Raw genomic sequence first — 20,725 nt, 5'->3', positions numbered from 1 at the left:
TTATTATGGAAGTTCTATTTTCCATTGGCATATCTCTCTTCTTATTTCTCAATTTTTACTGTAGAGATTCTTTACTATGACAGAAAGAATTTTTCCAGTGGCATTAGTGTGTTATTTTTATTGCACCAGGTGGCTAAGACCTGGTAAAGAACAGCCATTACCCAATTTAGAAGAGCATTTTTACTGACTTGCTAGACACTTGTTTTAAACAGAAATAGTGCTAGAAGAACACAGAAGAAAAATTGCTTCAGAGTGAACAGTTATTAACAAAGAGTAAGTGATGAAGTGAAAATTAAATATAATTTTCCTCTGCTCTCATACATATGCAATCATGAAGTTCTTTTTTTTTTTTACCTTCTACATATTCCATTTCTCTGCTCTCAGAAATACTGAAATCAATAACATATTCATAATAAAAGAAAGTACTACATCCTCATCTCTTGCCTGTAGTATTCAGGCTCTCAAATACCTCCAAAATTTAGTTGGAGCTAAGTATATGAATAGACCACTTGTGAAATATATGCCTAAAATGATGAAGATGCCAGTTAACATCCCAGCAAGGTATCTGTGAATTTATGAAACCAGCACCTCAGGAGTAACTGTTTTGTGTGGTCTATACCCAGAAGCACAAGCATCAGTTTATACTCATTTTCTATCCAGGAGGTAGCTCTCATGATCCCAAAGAAAAAACACCTTGTAGTATATACAGAAAATAAACTCTGCAGAAAAGTTTAGTACCTGTCTGTAGTCTGCAGTTTAAACTCTTTGGTTAAAAATCATTAGCCATTTTCTTAGTATAAGCAACTGACAACAGAAAAAGAAAAAAATTCTATACCTAGATGTAAAAAAAAAATTCTACCTGTGAAATTAACAAGTCAATGCTACACTCTAAGAGCTTACTAGCATATAAAAAAGCCAATACTTGCATATTCTAAACCGTCTTCAGGTTTTCTGCTGATCTTTCTTTATAAATCAAAGTCAGCAAGTCTGATACAGTTCATGGAATTTCCCGTCCATTTTCAATGGAAAATGCAGTTTCCGCAAAGCTCTTCAACCACCTGTCTAGAAAATAAACTATTGCTGTAATTTCAGGTTTTGGTGGAAACAAAGAGTAGATGTTAAGTTTCAAGTCAACTTGATGTTATTTGTACTTCTTAGATCTTATGCCTGACACACATTCTTTCACTGCATTCCCTGATGAAGCCATCTCCCCACTGCACACCTCCCAGCTGAACACTTGCATTACATCATGGAAAATGTAGTCTAGCTGGGTAAACTAGCCTACATGAATGATGCAACTAAGCACTAAAATTATGGCTTCTGCATCGTATGCTATCAAGTGCGGCTCACTGTTAAATCCAAGCAAGATGAATGAGTGCTTTCAACTGTAAGTCACCAAACATGCCATTTTCAAGCTAAAGATCAAAAATATTTAACTAATTAAAAATATTGGTTGTTCAAAAATGATACACCAAAATCTCTGCATAAGAAAGATGGTATCAGCTTTATTTGCTAGCTCTGATCTTTACTGCATATTATTTTCATAATATTTTACATTAGCAATGTAGCTGTAATTAGGGACAGAATTCCCTGCTACAAGCAGAGGTAGCATTTGGTATTTACCCGGTGCTATGCAGGAGTCATATCCTCAGCCTGACACTGTAGCTCATCAGCATTTTCTTTTTTTTTTTTTTTTTTTTCGGGAAGGTCATTTAATTTGAGGAATCTGTACAATCCCGAATGGAGACAGAAAAACAGAAAGAATCCTTCTCACTTTATGCTCTGCAACAACTGCGAACATTACACACCACACCGCTTGCTAAAAATTAACCGGGACAGATGGCCAACACCAGCCTTCTTGCAGACCTTTTCGACACCAAACACAACACGTTAATTGCATTCAATATACTCACCGCGGGTCGTAGCACGGAGCCCTTCGCCTTGGGCTACCAGAGCGATTCCAAGCCGGACCATCTGCGAAGCGAGTCGGCCGCGTGGAGCTCGCACCGGACTACAACCAGCGCTTCCAGGAACCAGCCCGCCCCAACGCGCCCACAGCACGCGCGCGACCAGCGAGCCAGCACACGCCGGGCATCCTACGGGGCGGGGACTCACCACGCGGCCCAACGGCCGTAGCTACCATAATACTTATAATAGAAGGGAAATATTTGGGGCGCGCCTCACCGGCTTGTTGCGGGCACGCGTGGAGTCAGGCACCCCAGCTCCTGTCCCAGAGAAGCAGCATCCTGACAACGACACCCCAGCTTTACCCATTTCAGCCCACCTCTGAGGCAGGAGCCCAGGCCAGGCCACCTCACCCCATGTGAGTCCCCCTGTGGGCGCTTCCTAGCTGCCCTCCGAGGCGCCACAGCCGCCTCCCAGCAGCTCTCAACTTTCGTGGAGCTCCGGCGAAAGGCGAGCGTTGCTCTAGAGGCTGGACAGCCCCCGTCTTTCTGCAGGCGAGGGTGGCTGCCTCAGCCACTACCATATTTTCCGGCTACAGGGCGCGGTTCTCCTCATCCGCCCCCTCGCCGGCTTTCCTAGTAGAGGTGACCGAGTTGAGGCCAAAGCGGTCCCACCTCTCTATTCCATTCCCTATATGGTGTCAGAGAGGGGCGCTGCTAGCCACACCCCCTTTTTTCCCCACCAGGCGCTCGAGGCGCTCTCAGGCTTGCGCACATGACATCAGCGGGGGGGAGGGGGGGGGAAGGGGGAGAGGAAAAAGGCAACATATCAGCAAGACATCCCTGTACCAGGAACGCGCGCATCATCCTCCACCAGCACACAGAACGAGCCTTTCTCGGGCCGTTCTATTTATGTTTGTGACGCCGATTTGCACTAGGCTACGCCCCCCGTCATGGGCGAGGCGGCCGGCACCGCCCCCCGCGACCATGTAAGGGAAGAGGGGGGGTGTGACGTAGGGGCGGTTCTCAGCCACTCGCTGCCTTCCGGGTGCCATTTATAGGGTACAGTCACTTCCGCTATCCGCTTAGAAGCAGCGCGATCATGGCGGAGCGTGGTCAGCTCCCTTCTCCTAGCAAGCGCCTCTGCTGTAGACCTGGCTATGGCTTGGGGTGCAGGTTGGGCTACCGGGTGGGCGGTACTGGACTTAGCAGCGGGATGCTCTGTGCCGGATCCCCCCCCCCCCCCCGCCGCCGTCGCCGCCGCCGCCCCCCCCCCCTCCACCGCTGGGGGGGCTGCTACTCGGCAAGACCCAGAGCCCTGAGTCCCTACTGGACATCGCGGCTCGCAAGGTGGCAGAGAAGTGGCCCTTCCAGCGGGTGGAGGAGCGGTTCGAGCGGATCCCGGAGCCGGTACAGCGCAGGATCGTCTACTGGTCCTTCCCCCGCAGTGAGAGGGAGATCTGCATGTACTCCTCTTTTAACCCCGGCGCCGAGGACGCCGCCCCTGGGGGGTCCACCGTCGGCACCGCACCCAGTGGGGGCGCGGACACTACCGCCGAGAATCGCCTGCCCTTCCGTAGGGGCATAGCTCTGCTAGACGGCGGCTGTGTCGATAACGTCCTGCAAGTCGGTGAGTCATGGGCTGAGATAACGCTTTGGAGCCGGGCTGCGGCCACACGGGCAGGGTGCCGCCGGCCTCCTCAGCCGCGGGTCTTCTGCGTGTCAGCTGCCTGTCATCCAGGAAGCCGCCTCCCTTCCTGCGCGGCACCGGCGGCTGGAGCCACCCCGCTTCCTTGGCGCGCCTCGGCAGCCTTTTGGGGGGGCCGAGCAGCGCGGCCGAGGAGCTGACCCCCACGGCCCGGCCTGCACGAACCCTTCATTCTCAGGCAGTAATTTGGGCTGGGCAATTTACTCTGCCAGTCTCCTCTTTGCTTCCAGAACGTGAAGTAACTTTATCGCCCCGCACCGTAATATATCCACGGTACTCGCCGCCAGTGGCCAGCCCGGTCTCCAGCAGGGGGACCGGGCACGCTGCTCCCCGCCTGGCCCATAAACTCTCCCGACGGGTCGTGTCTGCTCCCTGTAATCAGGAGCGTGTAATCCTGTATGGCTCTACTTACTCTCGGCGCCCACCCTCGGTAATCCGGGTTATCGTCGTATCCCGGGCCACAATAGCGAGGAGATGCCTCGCCCACCCCTAGGACTGCTGGTGGAAATGAATCAGCAGAAGGCGGCCGGCGGGGGAAGAGGGCGGGATGCGCCGCAGTCCAAAATACAGAAATAAGAGGGTGCGAGACCTCAGGAACGGGGGGGAGGGGAAACCACAAACAAAGGCATTTCTGCGGCGGAGGCGAGACAGAGGGTAGGGGGTGTGATCCGCCAAAACGCGCCGCCGGGGGGGGGAGGGGAGGGGGGAGGGGAGGGGGCTGCGTTGGGAAAGGCCCCTAGATCAGGGTGATGGTGAGGAGCTGCCGCAGCTCGGGTGTGGAGGGGCTGCGAGTTACTTGGGGATGAGCCCCTGCGTGACAACGGCGAGGTGAGGGGGAAAACGCTGCTCTTCCTCCTCCTGGAACAATACTTCCCGCTTTCTCCCCTGCCCCCGGCGGCGGCCGCCGCCTGCTGTTACTCTTCACCCGCTACTGGCTGGCGCCCCTGGCTAACTTCTCCCTGCCTCCTTTTAACGGGCACTGGAGGTTGGCCGCCTCCACCGCCCGCTAGCAGCCCCCCCGTCGGGGCGGTGGTGGCCTTGCGGGGAAGGGGTTTATAGCTTCCTTGGAAACTTCGGCGCGGCGGGGGGGGGGGGGGGGGGGGGGGGGGGGGGGCGGGCGGGCGGCGGCGGTGCGTTGCGTTTGCGCTTTCGCTTTGTAGGGCCCGGGCGTGCTGGCCAGTAGTGCGGTGATTCCTCGTGTAGGCGGCGGCGACTGGGCACTTTGTTCTCATTTTCACGTTTACTTGTGTTCTCTTCGGTTTTCTGTTCCCCCCACACCCCGAAAGAGGAAGCCAGACAAAAGAAACTATTGCTTCTCGCCGCCTGCTCGACAATCGGGAGGCAGGGCGGGACGGTGGCTCTGCGGGGCTGGTCTTTCTGTCCCGCCCTGTGCTGGGTTGGACCGTCCTCCGGCGGTGGTTCAGCTGTGGCTGCTGCTCGCCTTTTGTTTGCTGAGCCGCGCCGAGCTGTGGCGGCGCCTCGGTGCGGCGGCTCATGGTCGGACGCTGCTGGGCTCCCCCTCGGCCTTGTCCACAGCGGATTTCGCTTTGCGGGCAGCCTGCAAATGTGCCTTCTACTTTACGAAGGGAAACTGTTGCTGTTCCTGGGCTAAGCGCCCTTCTCTTCTGCTTTGGAGTTCGGTTTTAGACACTTCTTAAAATTATTAATTTTTTAACTTTTTGTTTTAAAAAAGGGGTTTACAGTTTTATTAACTTTTTCTTATATGTATAATCTTCTGGCTTTCTCTTTCCGAAGGTCTGAGGCACATCTGTGGTTCCTCAAGACTGACAAAACCAGAAGTAAAGCTTTTTTAGTTTGGTTGATGGTGCTGATACTTTCTCCCCTTCTGCTTGCACTTGATCTTGTTTGCAAGCAATGAGGAATGACAGGAGTGCACATAGGGTTTCTTGGCTGATTACATTTAAGCTAGGAATTCACTGAAAATAAAGCCAAGTGGTGATAAATAAAAGATGTAATCTTTTCTAGGTCACCCAGCATGGGCTTGGCTCTGCTTGTTTTCAGCAGTGGAATAGGCCTCAATGAGTAGTTGTGAAAGAAAAACAGCAACTTTTTGCATAGCTTCAAAAGGGGAGTAATGTTGGCAAGGGTCAATAAAGAAGGAAAATATGCATAAATACAACAGGTGTTGACTGCTGCTTCTGGACCCCTTAACTGCATTCCAAACAAATGCTATATTTACTGCTGAAAATAGCTTGGCTTGGGTTGTTTTTTTAACCTTATGTGAGCCTCCTTTGGAAGGTTGTGCAAAAATAGTAGTGGAAGCTGGTGATATGAAACATGTCAATTGTATTAAGGACATTGTCTAAATGCCTCTTAAACAATGACAGGCATGGGACATTGTTCCTACTGTATTTAACGTTGGTGCAGCTCCACCTTGAGTACTGTGTGCAGTTCTGGGCCCTACAGTTTAAGAAGGATGTTAAGGGACTCAAATGCATCTAGAGGAGGGCAACAAAGCTGGTGAAAGGGCTGGAAGGAATGTCCTATGAGCAGTGGTTAAGGACTCTGGGGTTATCTAGTTTGGAGAAAAAATCTGAGGGTAATCCCATTGCTCTCTACAGCTTTCTGAGGAGGGGAAGTGGAGAGGGAGGTGCTGATCTCTTCTACCTGGGGTCCAGTGACAGGATGCATGGGAATGGTTCAAAGCTGTGTTAAAGGAGGTTCAGACTGGCTATTAGGAAGCATTTCTTTATTGAGAGGATGGTCAAACACTGGAACAGACTTCCTAGAGAGGTGGTCGATGCCCCATGCCTGTCAGTGTTTAAGAGGAATTTAGACAATGCCCTTAAAGTGCTTTAACTTCTGGTCAGCCCTGAAGTGGTCAGACAGTTGGACTAATTTTTTTTAAGGAAACAATTAATTGTAAATAACTTTCCATCAGTTATACAAACAGGGAATCTTATCTTATAGAAAGCTTTTATATTGGGTTGACCTAACAAAATTTTTCATTGTTTGTTTTTGGGTCAGTTTTCATGTTTTCCACACTTCATTTTTCCTCTAATTTCAAGGCTTTCCTTGCTCCCAAGAAGTAAATTTCCATTTTCAAAGCTTGCTTTCAGTTTAGGAAAGCAATTGCATATCTGTCAGATGTTTCAGTATATAGCAATTCTTGAATTTGAGCTAGTTGTCATGCCAGCAACTGATGCTTGTGTATGTGTTCTTTCTGCACTCTGAGATGAACAATTAATTAAAAGCAAAATCTGTGAGGGTAGGCTGAAATGATTTGTCAACATTGGGCAAACTGGTTTCCTAAAAAATCAGTAGCTAGTTGCAGTGTTTTGCTATATCACTTTTTAATTAACCTGTTGAATATATGAGCCAGGGTTCAATTTTAAATAAGACTCTGGTAAAGTTTTAATTAAAAAACAACACCAAAAAACCACTTAAAGTGAGAATCTCAAGGGTAGGAAGGATCTATAAAGGGATCTGGATAGGCTGAACTGATGGGCCAAGGACAGTTGTATGAGATCAAACAAGAAGTGCTGGGTGCTGCATTTGGATCACAACAACCCCATGCAATGCTACAGGCTTGGGGAAGAGTGGCTGGAAAGCTGCCTGGTGGAAAAGGGTCTGGGGGTGCTGGTTGACAGCATGACAGAACATGAGCTGGCACTGTGCCCAGGTGGCCAAGAAGGCCAATAGCATCCTAGCTTGTATCAGAAATGTGTGACTAGCAGGACTAGGGAAGTGATCGGTCCCCCTGTATTTGGCACTGGTGAAGCCACACCTTGAGTACTGTGTTCAGTTTTGGGCCCCTTGCTGCAAGAAAGATATTGAGGTGCTGGAGTGTGTGTATAGGGCAATGAAGTTGGTGAAGGGTCTTGAGCACAAGTCTTATGAGGAGCAGCTGAAGGAACTGGGGTGGTTTAGTCTGGAGAGCAGGCAGTGGCTCAGGGGAGACCTTATTGCTCTCTACAACTACCTGAAAGGAGTTTGTAGGCAGGTGAGTGGGGATAGGTCTCTTCTCCCAGATTATAAATGATAGGACAAGGGGAAACAGCCTCAAGTTGTGCTGGGGAGGTTTAGATTAGATATTAGGAAAAATTTCTTCACTGAAAGGGTGGTCAAGCATTGGAACAGGCTGCCCAGGGATGTGGTAGAATTGCCATCCCCGGAGGTTTTTTAAAAAAAAAGACAAACCTGTAGATGTGGTGCTTGGGGATATGGTTTAGTGATGGACTTGGCAGTCCTGGGTTAACAGTTGGACTTGATGATCTTAAAGGTCGTCAACATAAATGATTCTAGTATATTATTATGTACAGCAGTTTTTACTGGTGAAGGATAAAGTATATTCTGTGGCAGGCTAAGATATATCTGTATGGTTTAGATCTTAATGTCACTTGCTATCCAGGTAATCTAGATATGTCAAAACAAATCCTTAAGTTTTGTAGTAGTTAACCAAGTATGAGTGCAAAGTCATGGTAGTATAGGAATGCAGCTGACACCTCTTAACTTACTTTCTCTTTAGCTGGCTTTCTTTAGGGATTAGGTAGGAGAATTTACTGCATTGTTTTTTTTTTTTTTAAAAAAAAAAGCCCATGCTATTTTAACTGACAAAAGCTATCCTAATTTATGAATATGCTGTGACGGGAACCAACTTGAAATTTTTAAAAACCTTCATGTGTAGCAAGGGTACAGATTTAATGCAAATTCTGATTGCCTGGAATGCAGTCAACCTGAGAGCATGTGAATACTTGAGTACTTGTCCAACAACTGCACATGTTGTTCTGGGAGACCTGTCTCCTTAAACTTCCATATCTTTTTCCTTTTGGTTTACTATCTAAAGCTATCTATGTAAAAAGCTTCTCTCAGCTGGATGTGTATGCAGTTCTTGATGTGGCTTCATAACTTTGTGACCTGGATCACTAGAGATGTTGGCTGGTACTGTATGCTGGTTTACATTCTCCTTCTAGCTAATACCAATTATCATGATTTATGTGATGCCCATGCAACGCATTACCATGCTGTCCTCTGATGAGGTAGTAACGTGCATTCAATCTTTTTTGCCTTGGCCTCAGTGTTGAAGACCAGGATGTCTAGAAAACTTCTGATGTAAGTCACTATCTTAAAATAGGTTTTTTTCTGACTTAATTCTGTAAGTGTGTAAACAGACCAGAGAAGTGTAGAGAATTCCATTGTGGTTAAGTCAGAACTGATAAAAGGCCCGCTGTAGGAGCAGAGCAGTTGTACAAAATACTTTATTAAATTGTGTCAAATCAGGAATACACTGAAGTGTCTCCTAATGTGGGTTTTTTTACTAATGCTTTATTAAACATTCCCCTCTTGTACTTTATTCTTCATTTTTCAGGAGGGTTTAACTGCATTTAAAGTATATTTTAAGATAATTGTGTACCATCACATGCTTTAAAAAGGAGAGCTTAATCTTTTTATTTATGTATTTTTACCTGACCCTCTACTCCAGGGGTCCTCAAACTTTTTAAACAGGGGGCCGGTTCACTGTCCCTCAGGCACTGTTGGGGGCCGGACTATAGTTTGGAAAAAATGAATGAATTCCTATGCATGCTGCACATAATTTATTTGTAGTAGTGCACAAAAAACAGGAAAAAGAATGCAATACTTAAAATGAAGAACAATTGTAATCAACAAAACCAAATAATATTTCAATGTGAACTATGGGCCTGCTTTTGGCTAATGAGATGGTTGATGTTAGGTTTCGTATTTGTCACTGCTAGTCGTAGCAAGTGATGCAAGTGTTCATCAGTTAGTCTGGATCTGATTGGAGATTTCAGATGTTTCATTCGGGGAAAAAGTCTGCTCACAGACATAGGTGCTGCCAAAGATGGTTGCAATTTTGAGTGCGTGGTTCCCAAGATTATGATATGTCTCTGAGGGGAGAGATGCATAGAAATTAGTAAGGCTGCTTGATTTGAATGCATCTTTCAGCGAGTCACAAGTCTGTAGTTTGGCCAATTCCATTTGGTAAATCGGATCAACAGTTTCAATGTCAACAGAAAATGGGTTCCGGAAAAGCTGTATGTCCTGTTCATGGAGATGAAGCTCTTTAATTTGAAACTCCTTTTGCAACATTTCCAGTACATCCATACATGTTTTGTTTGGGAATGCAGCTGCTGGCTTTTCTGCAGACAGGTTTTGAGTTGTGGGGAGATGGCAGAAGTTTTCCTCCTTTACTTGGTTAATGAGCAGTTCTAATTTGACTTGCAGTGCTTTCACATGTGAATACATATCACAGATGAGCTTCCCCTTTCCTTGAAGTTGGACACTGAAATTGTTGAGTAGCTCTGTTACATCTGTCAGAAACACAAGGTGTCATTTCCATTCTGCATCTTTGAGCTCTGGTGCTTTGTTTTTAGAAAGCACAAAATCATAAACCTGTGGAAGTAAGTCATAAAATCATTTCAAAACTCTCCCTTGACTCAGCCAACGGACTTGTGTGGTACAGAATATCTTCATAGACAACATTTAGCTCAGACAGAAATTCCTGACACTCTGTGGTTTAGTGCATGAGCTCTAATGAAGTTAACACAAGAAACCACAATTTTCATGCCAGAGTCCAGCTTCAGTGATTTACAACACAGTGCTTGTTGGTGGATGATGCGGTGTATGGCTATTGGATGTGAATGGTTGCGTTTGTCCATCTCTTTGTTAATGCGTGCAACCACTCCTTTCATGGACCCCACCATGCTAGGAGCACCATCAGTTGTCACACTGAATAGTTTACCCCAGTCCAGCTCCAAATCATTCATAGTTTGGCAAACTTTCTCATGGATATCCTCTCCTGTAGTTGTTCCTTTGGTGCTTTTCAGTGCAGCAAGCTCCTCTGTGACTTCAAAAGAATCATTTGTCCCACAAATGAAAATTAGAAGTTGTGCAGAATCACAAACATCATTGCTTTTGTCGAGTGCCAATGAGAAATAGCAAAGGTTTTTTTTGAGGAGTTCTGCAACTACAGATTCAAATTTTCCCCCATTTCTTCAATCCTTCGTGTAATTGTAGGTCCTGAAAGACTCACTGTACTAAATAAATGCGCCTTCTCTGGACACATCTCTTTGGCCACAGAAAGAAGGCATTCTTTAACAAATTCTCCCTCTGTGAATGCTCTGCCAGTGTGTGCTATGAGCTTGGCAACTTGATAGCTTGCTTGAAGTGATGACATATTGAGCTGCTTTTGCTTCACAAAAGTATTTTGCTGAGTTGTCAATCCATGTTTCAGTCTTAATATTTTATCTTTTCTCACTTGTCCAACCAAAGAATCACATTTATCTTTATGTTGAGTTTCATAGTGTTGATGCAAATTGTATTGCTTGAACACAGACACTGAATTCTGTTCTGGCATATTGGACAGCTCTTTCTTTGTACTCTGTGGAAAAAATAATCAAAGTCCACTTTTCTTGGAATACCCCACACTCGGAGTCAATTTTTTTTTTTACATGATGGTGCGCGCACTTCCCACTGGTGCTGGCTTGCTTGTCCTGCCCGGGAGCTGGAGGGAGGGAGGGAGAGAGACGGGGGAGCCGCCCCCCTCCTCAGCCCGGCCGTGCAGTCCGGACAGGGTGGCCAGAAGGGACTGAAGGGAATTTGCCGCGCCGGAGCTCTGGCGATTCGCCCGAGTTGGCTGGACCTCGCAGTGCAGAGGCTGCCGGCTGAGCTTGCCCGGCAGAGGAGATGCCCGCGCCTCTCGCCCGCCGCGCACCGCAGAGGAGGACGACTGGGTGGCGGCGGCGCGGTTTGTAGCCGAGAGGCGCCCCCTGGAGGGGGCAGGTCGAGGACGAGGCGCTGGTTCCAGCCCAGTCCCGGCGGGTGCGTGGGGGCTGCGGAGGCCGGCGCGCGGATTAAGTGGCAGGCAGTCATCTGCCGGCTGCTTGTTGTCTCTACCTGCTGGTTGTTTAAATGTTCCTCAGTGGCCCAACTTTTGGGTACATGAGCGTCTACATGATGTACCTTTACAACTAGGTTCTCTACCTGGGCAGTGGTATCTTGCCATAATGCGGCAGCCCAGATGGGTTTAGCTTTGTGTTAACAATTACTGTTTTGATTGCTGCAACCACCCCCGCAGGACATTTGCCACCATCTGTAGAGGTAAAGTATTGGCCATCTTTCTCCTTCATCGATGTCTAAAGCTGGATAGCTTTCACTTCTGCAAACTGACTCGATTCACCTTCTCCTTCAGCAGTTTCTGCAACTTGTCATAGGGGACTCCATACAGCCACCTTCCACCTCCGATGCTTTCCTACAATACGGCAGGACCCATCAGTAAACAAGGCATATTGCTTACCATGTTCTGGCAGTTCATTATACAGTGGGGCTTTTTCAGCACATCACCTCTTCCTCTGGTGACATCCCAAAATCTTTTCCTTCTGGCCAGTCCATGATCACTTCAAAGATTCCTGGATGACTGGGATTCCCTATGTGAGCTCATGTGATCAGTGTGACCCACTTATTCCATGTAGCGTCCTTTAAACATCCTGCCCAGCACTGGCAACGAGGGTGCCAGGAGGAGCTATGCCTCAATATCAGTCACTTCCAAAGCAGCTCAAAACCCCTACATAGGCTGCCAGTATCATTTTCAGTTGCAGTCAGGCCTCAGATCCTCCATATACCCAACTCCAAAACCCTAGGTGTTCAGGTAGGGCTATTCTCTCCCCAGCTGCAGTGTAGAGCACGTTCTTTACATCTTGCCCTATCCAGACTGGCCCAAGGGCTAATATGTGAAATCTCTTGCTTAATTTATTGAAAGGCTTATTGTTGCTCAGGGCCCTGTTTGAAATCATTCTTCTTCTGGGTCACCTGATACGAGAGGTCTGACAATCATACTATAATTTGGAATGTGCATTCTCCTAAAATGGATGACACCTAAAAAAAGCCTGTGCTTCTTTCTTATTAGTTGGTGGAGACATTGCTGTTGTTTTGTTGATCATATCCATTGGGATCTGATGACATTCATCTTGCTATTTTGCTCCCTGCAACTGGATCTCCTGTGCAGGTCCCTTGACTTTGTTTTATGATAAAACCAGCTTTCAGAAGGATTTGGATAACTTTCTTCCCTTTCTCAAAAACTTCTGCTATATTGCCATGTATGATGATGTTAGCAATCTATTGCAGATGTTTTGGAGCTCCACCCTGTTCTAGTATGGTCTGGATCAGTCCATGGCAGATGGTAGGTCTGTGTTTCTACCCCTGGGGCAGTCTATTCCATGTGTATTGGACACCCCTCCAAGTGAAGGCAAGCTGTGGCCTGCACTCTGCTGCCAAAGGGATTGAGAAAATGCATTTGCAGTATCAGTAGTGGCATATTGCTTGGCTGCCTTGGATTCCAGTTCATATTGAAGTTCTAGCATGTCTGGTATGGCAGCACTCCATGGCGGTGTGACTTCATTCAGGCTGTGATAGCCCACTGTTAGTCTCCATTTTCCCTTAGACTTTCACACTGGCCATATTAAAGGGTGAATGGGTCCTACTGATTGCTCCTTGGCTCTCTAGTTGGCTAATCAGCTTATGGATGGGAATCGGAGAGTCTCAGTTGGAGTGGTATTGCTACCGGTGCACCATGGTAAGTAGCAATAGGCACCTGCTGTTCCTTGACTTTCAGTAATGCCACCACAGATGGAACTTCTAAAAGATCAGACAAAGTAGACAGCTACTCTAATTTCCTGCATCTCCAAAGCAGCTATACTGAAAGCCCACTGATACCCTCTCCTAAGATAGTCTGTGCCAAGGATACATGGAGCCTCTGGGCCAGTCACAATGGGGTGGGTGCTTCTGCCACTCATTCCCAGTCAAGCTTCTTTCAGCCTCAAATACAGTTAGCTGTTGCAATCCCCCTGTTGCTCCAGAAATACTAATGGGTTCTGCCCCTTTCATAGCTTGATGGCATTAGGGTACACTGTGCACCTGTATCTACTAAGCTTTATATTCCTGTGTGTCTGATATGCCAGGCCATCAGATCCACACAGTCTAATAAACCCAGTTATCCCTGGCCTCTACCTGAATGGAGGCATGGTCAGTCTAATCCTGGTCTAGGGATTCAGCACTAGGATGGCTAGTGGTGCAAAACGGATGTAGTGTGGAGTAGATCCGCTCACTTATGTCTTGCCAGAATGGGTTAGAATTCCTTTTCACAGGATCAAGAGTAAAGTCAGCCCTATCACTCTGTCTGGGAAACTGTCCTCTGGAAAGTGGAGCAGCAACCTTCCTGGAAGACTCCTTATTTGTGACTGTTTTTCCTTGTTCTTCATGCACTCGTGCCTCTAGAACTGGGTAGGTTTTCCATCCCACCTCCTCATGTCCTCTCTCTGGTCTCACAGATAAAACCAGAGTACCTCATGGTGTGTATTTTCTGTTCTCCCCTCCAAACAGAAGGGCATCTACAGTTGATAGCTGAGATGCGGGTCTGTATTAGTGGAGAGTAGGACATATTCTTGTTAAGCTGCTGGACCAGTCTCTCTACAGCAGAGATGATGGAGGTAGAGACACTATCTTCATAGTCTTGGAGCTGATGAATTGCTTCATCCACTGTTGGTGGTGCAGTGTCTGACCAATCCATTACTGGCAATGATTTGGTACATGCTGATGATGTGTTCTATACCAATTTCTGCCATGTGGGTAGTGTGTACTGGACTTCCATCAGGATCTGTGGATTGTCCAGGTCATAATAGATCATCTGTTTCACAGTTAATTCCCTCAAGTACTGGATACCCTTCTCTATTGCAGTCCACTTGCTTGGGTGACATGTAATATCATCCTTGTAGGGATACCTTTCCTTCACGCTTGACAGGAGTAGCTTCCAGAGGCTGATGGCTTGTGCTCCTTTTCCAGTTGCCTTGTCAATGCCCCCTTCTTTAGAAAGTGATCTCAGCTGCTTGGCTTCTGTACCCTCCAAGTCTATACTATTAGCCCCATTATCCCAGCATCAAAGCAATAATGTCTAAATGATAATGTGTTCACCTGATTGATGGGCATAATATTTCCACGTATCCCACAGTTCACTCAGAGAGAGAGATCAAGAGGTTACCTCTTGTTTGCTTTCTTCATCTTGGTCCTGTGATGGGCCTGCTCCTTCATCCTCCTTTACCAAATAAGATGCTTTCCATTTCCTTTTATCTACAGGGGCCACTAACACTGACACCAGTTGGTCTTCTGCATCTCTTGTTTCAGGGGCTGAGGTAGCCTGTGATGCCCACTGCAGGGGCTAGAATAGCTGCAGTGCCTGCCGTGGGGGTTGGAGCAGCTGTTGTTTCTGCCTTGGAGACTAGAGTAGTCTCCAAGTTGCTTAAAATTCCACCAGATCCAGGAGATGAAAACCACGTTCAGTGTTCCTAGCAGTAGTGTCAGGACCTGCACTATGGTGTTTCCAGCAGACCAAAGATACTTAGGATCTCCTAAAACCCTGTTTCACTAATTAGCCTTAAGGGGAAAGGGGGAGGTGTGGACCCCACCCATAGGCCAACTCTCTAGGAAAACAAAGCCAAAAGTGCAGTTGTTGGCATTATCCCCCCAGGGGCCACCTGACACACAGGGGTGACAACACCACAGAGTACACAGACTGGATTAGTTTCATAACCAGCGAGTCCATCATATCACCAACCAGTACTATATAGTACAACACTATAGTAACTTTAGCCCAGGTCCAAAAGTAAACAAGCAACACAATAGGGAACACATGCTGTAAGTAAATTAACCAATGCAACCCTGGGACTATGAGCAGCAACTTCAACAGCAGAGAAATCAGCATTGTAGTCAATGATTATTAATATAATACAGTGAGCACTGACAACAATTTTTGTTCCAACCCAGTCTGATTAGACCTGTTATGTCAACCCTTTTTGCCCCACATTGGGTGCCTGAAAAGGACTGTTGTGGTTTAACCCTGGCTGGTAATTAAGTACCACACAGCCACTTGCTCACTCCCCCTTCACCCAGAGGGATGAGGAGAATTGGTAAAGGAATGTAAAACTTGAGGGTTGAGATAAGAACAACTTAATAATTGAAATAGAATAAAAATTAAAGAATAATAACAGCTATAAGGGGGGTTGGGAGGATGGAATCCAAAGGGAAGGGAGACAAGAAAACTAGTGATGTACAATACCACTACTCGCTGCCTGCTAACTGATGTCCAGCCTCTGAGCAAGAGTTGGCAGCCCTGGCCAAGTCCCCCCAGTTTATATACTGAGCATGATGATCTGTGGTATGGAATATCCCTTTGGCTAGTTTGGGTCAGTTGACCTGGCTGTGTCCTCTCCCAATTTCTTGTGCAACTGCAGCCTTCCTGCCAGTAAGGCCTGAGAAACCAAAAAGTCCCTGACCACACTTTCCCATGACAAATCTAAAACAGCACTGCGCTAGCCACCAAGAAAAAAATTAACTCTATCCTAGCTGAAACCAGGACAATGACATAGACCAGGGGTTCTCAAACTTTTTAACCAGGGGGCCGGTGTGCAGATGAAGTGGCAGGCAGTCATCTGCAGCTGCTTGGTTCCCCCCCAACCCCTGGCGGGGGGGTTCTGTAAATACTGGGGGCTGGATTGAGAACCCTGGGGGGCTGTATCTGGCCTGTGGGCCGTAGTTTGAGGCCCCCTGACATAGACTTTTAAGACACATTTTCCACTGCTTATACAGTATTTAATGATCAAGTAATATGTTCTATGTTTTATTTTCATTCATAGCTGTTGACTTCAGTTGCTAAATAAGCATTCACAGCTTTTTGCCTGGTTAGGCCTGCTGAGCCAATATAGTTAAGAATGAGCTGGAATCTCCTCTTTGTTTCTTGGGCTTTGATCAGTTGCCCCTCAACAGTCTTACCGGAGGCTGCAGGGTCATGATGGTATAGCAGAGACTTCAGTTGGCTTGCATGGTCTTCATTACTGGTAGGAATGCCTGAGAAGGAAATGATAGAGCATGACTTCTAGATCTCAAGCTTAATTTGTAGGACTGACGGGGGGGGGGACGGGGACCCCAACCTTTAATGCTTGTAAACCCAGTACTTTTTATATGGATCGTACTTGAAGTCTAAAATAGCTTTATGGGGTTCCAGTAACATTACTACTTCCCCAGGTAGAACAGTAGTTGAGTAGAATTTTGGTGCTTTTGTATAACTTGTATAGTGTGGAAGTTAAATGACAGACAGTTGCTTTAGTGAGGTGCATTTATTGGTCTGTATTCAGGACTATGATAAAGCAGATGTGTGATCTATTCCAGATTGACCAAACTAAAACAGCACTTAACTTGCCCATAATTGGTGGAGGGAAGAAGTGCATTGGAAAGCCCTGTTGCACACTTCACAGTTGCAAATGAGTCCATTTTCAGGGCAGAGATGGCTTCCCTTTACCATAGAGATTTTATGGGGCTTTATGCAGGCCTGTCTGGGTGTCATGGATTAACTGTGGCGGGCAATTAAGCCCCACACAGCCACTTGTTCGCTCTGCCCTGGTGGGATGGGGGAGAGAATCGGAAGAGTAAAAGTAAGAAAACTTGTGGCTTGAGGTAAAGACAGTTTAATGGGTCAGGCAGAAGCTGTGCACACAAACAAAGCAAAACAAGGCATTCATTCACCACTTCCCATGGGCAGGCAGGTGTTCAGCCATCTCCAGGAAGGCAGGGCTCCATCATGCTTAATGATTACTTTGGAAGACAAATGCCAGAACTATGAATGTCTCGTTCTGTCTCTTGTCATTCCCCCAGCTTTATATACTGAGCATGACCTTACATAGTATGGAATATCCTTTTGGCTAATTTGTATCAGCTGTCCCAGCTGTGTTCCAGCTTCTTGTGTACCCCCAGCCTACTTGCTGGTGTGAGAAGCAGGAAAGGCCTTTACTCTGTGTAAGCACTGCTCAGCAATAACTATAACAGCCCTGTATTATCAACACTTTTCAGCACAAATCCAAAATATAGTCCTATACAAGCTACTAAGAAGAAAATTAACTCTATCCCAGCCAAAACCAACACATTCTCCACCTCTTATTCCATACCATTTACATCATGCTCGAGTCCCACGCTATCCAATGCTTCCTTGTTAACCACCAGCCCCCTTCCCATCCTTTGATATAATATGCAGATATCATTCCCATAGTCTATAGACCACCCCTGTAAAATGTCTGTGCAATGTCCACAAAATGTCCATTTAATTCATTTAGTCTATGACTTTGGGCTCCATCTGTTATGGTGGTCACTCAGGACAGGAGAGGTGGTGTGTTGTGTGGAGTTAACTGGGCACCAAAGGCAGCTCAGGTCAGGTCACTGCTGCACTTGCACTGCTTCTTGTAAGGCTTGTCCTCCAACAGTTCAGGTGGTTGCTGCTATAGTCATTCCCATAACATGCAACTCAAATCCCAGGTTACAACAATTTAAAGGTATTTCCATTGCAGTCTCTACCCCTGGTCCCTTTGGGCCAGATTATAGGGTTTAACGTTGCAATGAACTCCTCCCCTTGCCCCTGCTCTGGCTTGGACTTATCCACAGACTGCAGTCCCTTAGGGGTATATCTGCTTCAAGTGGAGTCTTATGATGAACCATTGTCTCTCCAGGGGTATACCTGCTCCAGCATGGACTTATCCACAGCCACAGTTGCTTTGAGGTACACCTATTCCAGTGTGGCCTTCTCCATGGGCCACAATGCCTTCAGAGATATACGTGCTTCAGTGTGGCCTTACTCACAGCCACAGTCCCTTCAGAAGTCAAACTGCTCCAGCATGGCCTTTACCCTTGGCTGCAGTCCCTCCAGGGGTGTACCTGCTCTGTCGTGGGCTTATCCGTGGCCACACGCTTTGAGGTGCTCCAGCATGACCTCATGCACAGCCACTGATGCTTCAAGGCGTACCTTCTCCAGCGTGGACTTGTCCTTGGGCCGCAATCCCTTCAGAGGTATACCTGCTGCAGCACAGACACATCCCAAAGCAACTGTAGCCATGGTTATACTTGCTCTGACGTGGGCTTATCCACGGCCACAGACGCTTTGGGGTGTCCTGCTCCCACATGGACTCATCCACAGGTCACAGTCCCTTTGACTCGAGTTCACACTGGAGTTCCAGCCTGTCCAGTACAGCAGCACAGAAACAGCAGTGATACCTTGGCCATCTACCAGCCCTGGTGCATCACCATTGCTGTTATCAGAATGTTCCTGGGCCCAGCACAGTGAGATGATAAGCAGTGCAGCAAGCAGCAGTCACTAATGAGCAATATACAATATACAGCAAGGCAAGCAAGCACAGGAGCCTGCCCTTTAATACGTAAACAGCAATAACAGCTATAAATTTGATCTACTGCATTCCAATCAGATCTGCTTTTATTTCAAACCCTTTGAGCTCCACATTGGGCCTCAAAAAGGACTGTTGTGGTTTAACTCCAGCTGGCAACTAAACCCCACACAGCCACTCACTCACTCCCCCCACAGTGCGATGGGGGATAGAATCAGAAGAGTAAAAGTGAGAAAACTTGAAGCTTAAGATAAAGACAGTTTAATAGGTAAAGCAAAAGCCATGCACACATGGAAAGCAAAACAAGGAATTCGTTCACCGCTTCTCATCGGCAGGCAGGTGTTCAGCCATCTCCAGGAAAGCAGGGCTCTATCATGCATAATGGTTGCTTGGGAAGACAAAGCATCACTCTGAATGTCCCCTTCCTCCTTCTTCCTCCAGCTATTTATTGCTGAGCATGATGTCATGTAGTATGGAATATCCCTTTGGTCAGTTGGGGTCAGCGCTGTCCCAGCTATGTCTCCTCCCAACTTTTTGCGACCCCCCAGCCTACTTGCTGGTGTGGTGGTGTGAGAAGCAGAAAAGGCCTTCACTCTGTGTAAGCACTGCTCAGCAATAACTAAAACATCTCTGCATTATCAACACTGTTTGCAGCACAAATCCAGTATATAGCCCTATACCAGCTACTGAGAGGAAATTAAGTATCCTAAGCATAACCAGCACAGTGGGATAGGATCCTTTGGCTTTCTCAACTGCTTGCACTGGAGGAGATTAAAGCTTATCAACAAGGCTTGTTTTCAAGCGTAGCCTGTTTCAATGTGGAAGGATTGATCTGGGTTGCTCACTTACTAGAGCCTTCCTGCAGTTCTACCTAGAGGTTTTTAGCTGTTAGACTGGGAGTCCTTAAGTTGTACAGAGCTTAATCGAGGTACTTTACCTCTCTTGGTTGTCTCCTGCTGGAAAGGAGTCTGTATGACCTCCAACCCTAATTGAAGCGTCTAGTTTCCTTCCTGATCTCTGCCAGTGGTGTTTATTGTACATGTTTGTTTATCCAGGCTTCTAAACTAAACATTTTCTCATTTGAGGAAGGTGAAGTTACTCTTTTATCTTTCCTGCTCCGTTGCTGCACTAAGAGTCTTCTAAAATTAGATGGCTCATTTCTGTCAAATCATGTTTTAGGATGATCACAGTTGTTTAATGTGATAGTTTTGTGAGCTGACCATGATTTCTGCGAGCCAGGTTTGTTAAAGTACCACCAGCTTGAACTCTTAGTGAATGAAGAGCAGTCAGGTATATCAGTCCTTCAGTTTTTGTACCAATTAGTTTGGTTTCATGGCTGTCTTCCTTTTAACACCTCCACTTCTACCTTTACTTCCTCTTTGCTAGTTTGAAGACATACAATTGGGGATACTGGCTGTTCAGAACAGCGTACTGAGCTATATGCAGTTCTGTTGCTCACATGAAGCTAACTAGGAAAAAGAACCATCTCCACGAGTAATGCAAAATGTTCTTTAAACACAGTCAAATAAACCAAAAGCATTCAGTTTTGAAGCTCGGCTAAGCTATATTCAGCGTAAGAAGTACTATCTCAGGAAGGATTAAGGCTTACAGGACCTGAGCAGAGGAAGAGGAGAGAGGAGAGGAGCAGTGCTTGTAGGCTTCCTTTATCTTCCAGAAATTCTTAAACTATTTCATCTGCTATGGGTCGATGTTTGTAGTTTCATTATTATATTTACACAAATCCAACATCATGACACAGATTCAGATTAGTCTAGAAAAAGTATTTTTAGTCATATTTTTATTCATAGCAGAGTATGTTTTGTCTTTAATCTGGTGAAAACATTTTTTTTGCCTCAGTAAAAAAGCATTATTTTATTGGAAAGGCATTTAAGAGGGTTAAAAGCCTGACATTTTTGTGCCTT

The 20,725-nt window shown here is 46.5% G+C and overlaps 1 protein-coding gene across 1 annotated transcript in view; it reads left to right on the top strand.

The window, feature by feature from the left end:
- The first annotated feature begins 2,996 nt into the window (after window positions 1-2,996).
- LOC129783124 (zinc finger SWIM domain-containing protein 6-like) overlaps window positions 2,997-20,725 on the top strand; it is a 114,625-nt gene continuing 96,896 nt past the window's right edge. Inside the window, 3 exon segments of the mRNA XM_055792872.1 lie at window positions 2,997-3,141; window positions 3,143-3,195; window positions 3,197-3,534. Of these exon segments, the coding sequence (XP_055648847.1) occupies window positions 3,007-3,141; window positions 3,143-3,195; window positions 3,197-3,534 (526 nt within the window). The 5' untranslated portion in view covers window positions 2,997-3,006.

Source organism: Falco peregrinus, chromosome W, assembly GCF_023634155.1.
Source record: "Falco peregrinus isolate bFalPer1 chromosome W, bFalPer1.pri, whole genome shotgun sequence".
NCBI lineage: Eukaryota > Metazoa > Chordata > Aves > Falconiformes > Falconidae > Falco > Falco peregrinus.
Note: the sequence above shows the minus strand (reverse complement) of the source record. Positions and strands in the feature narration are given on the sequence as shown.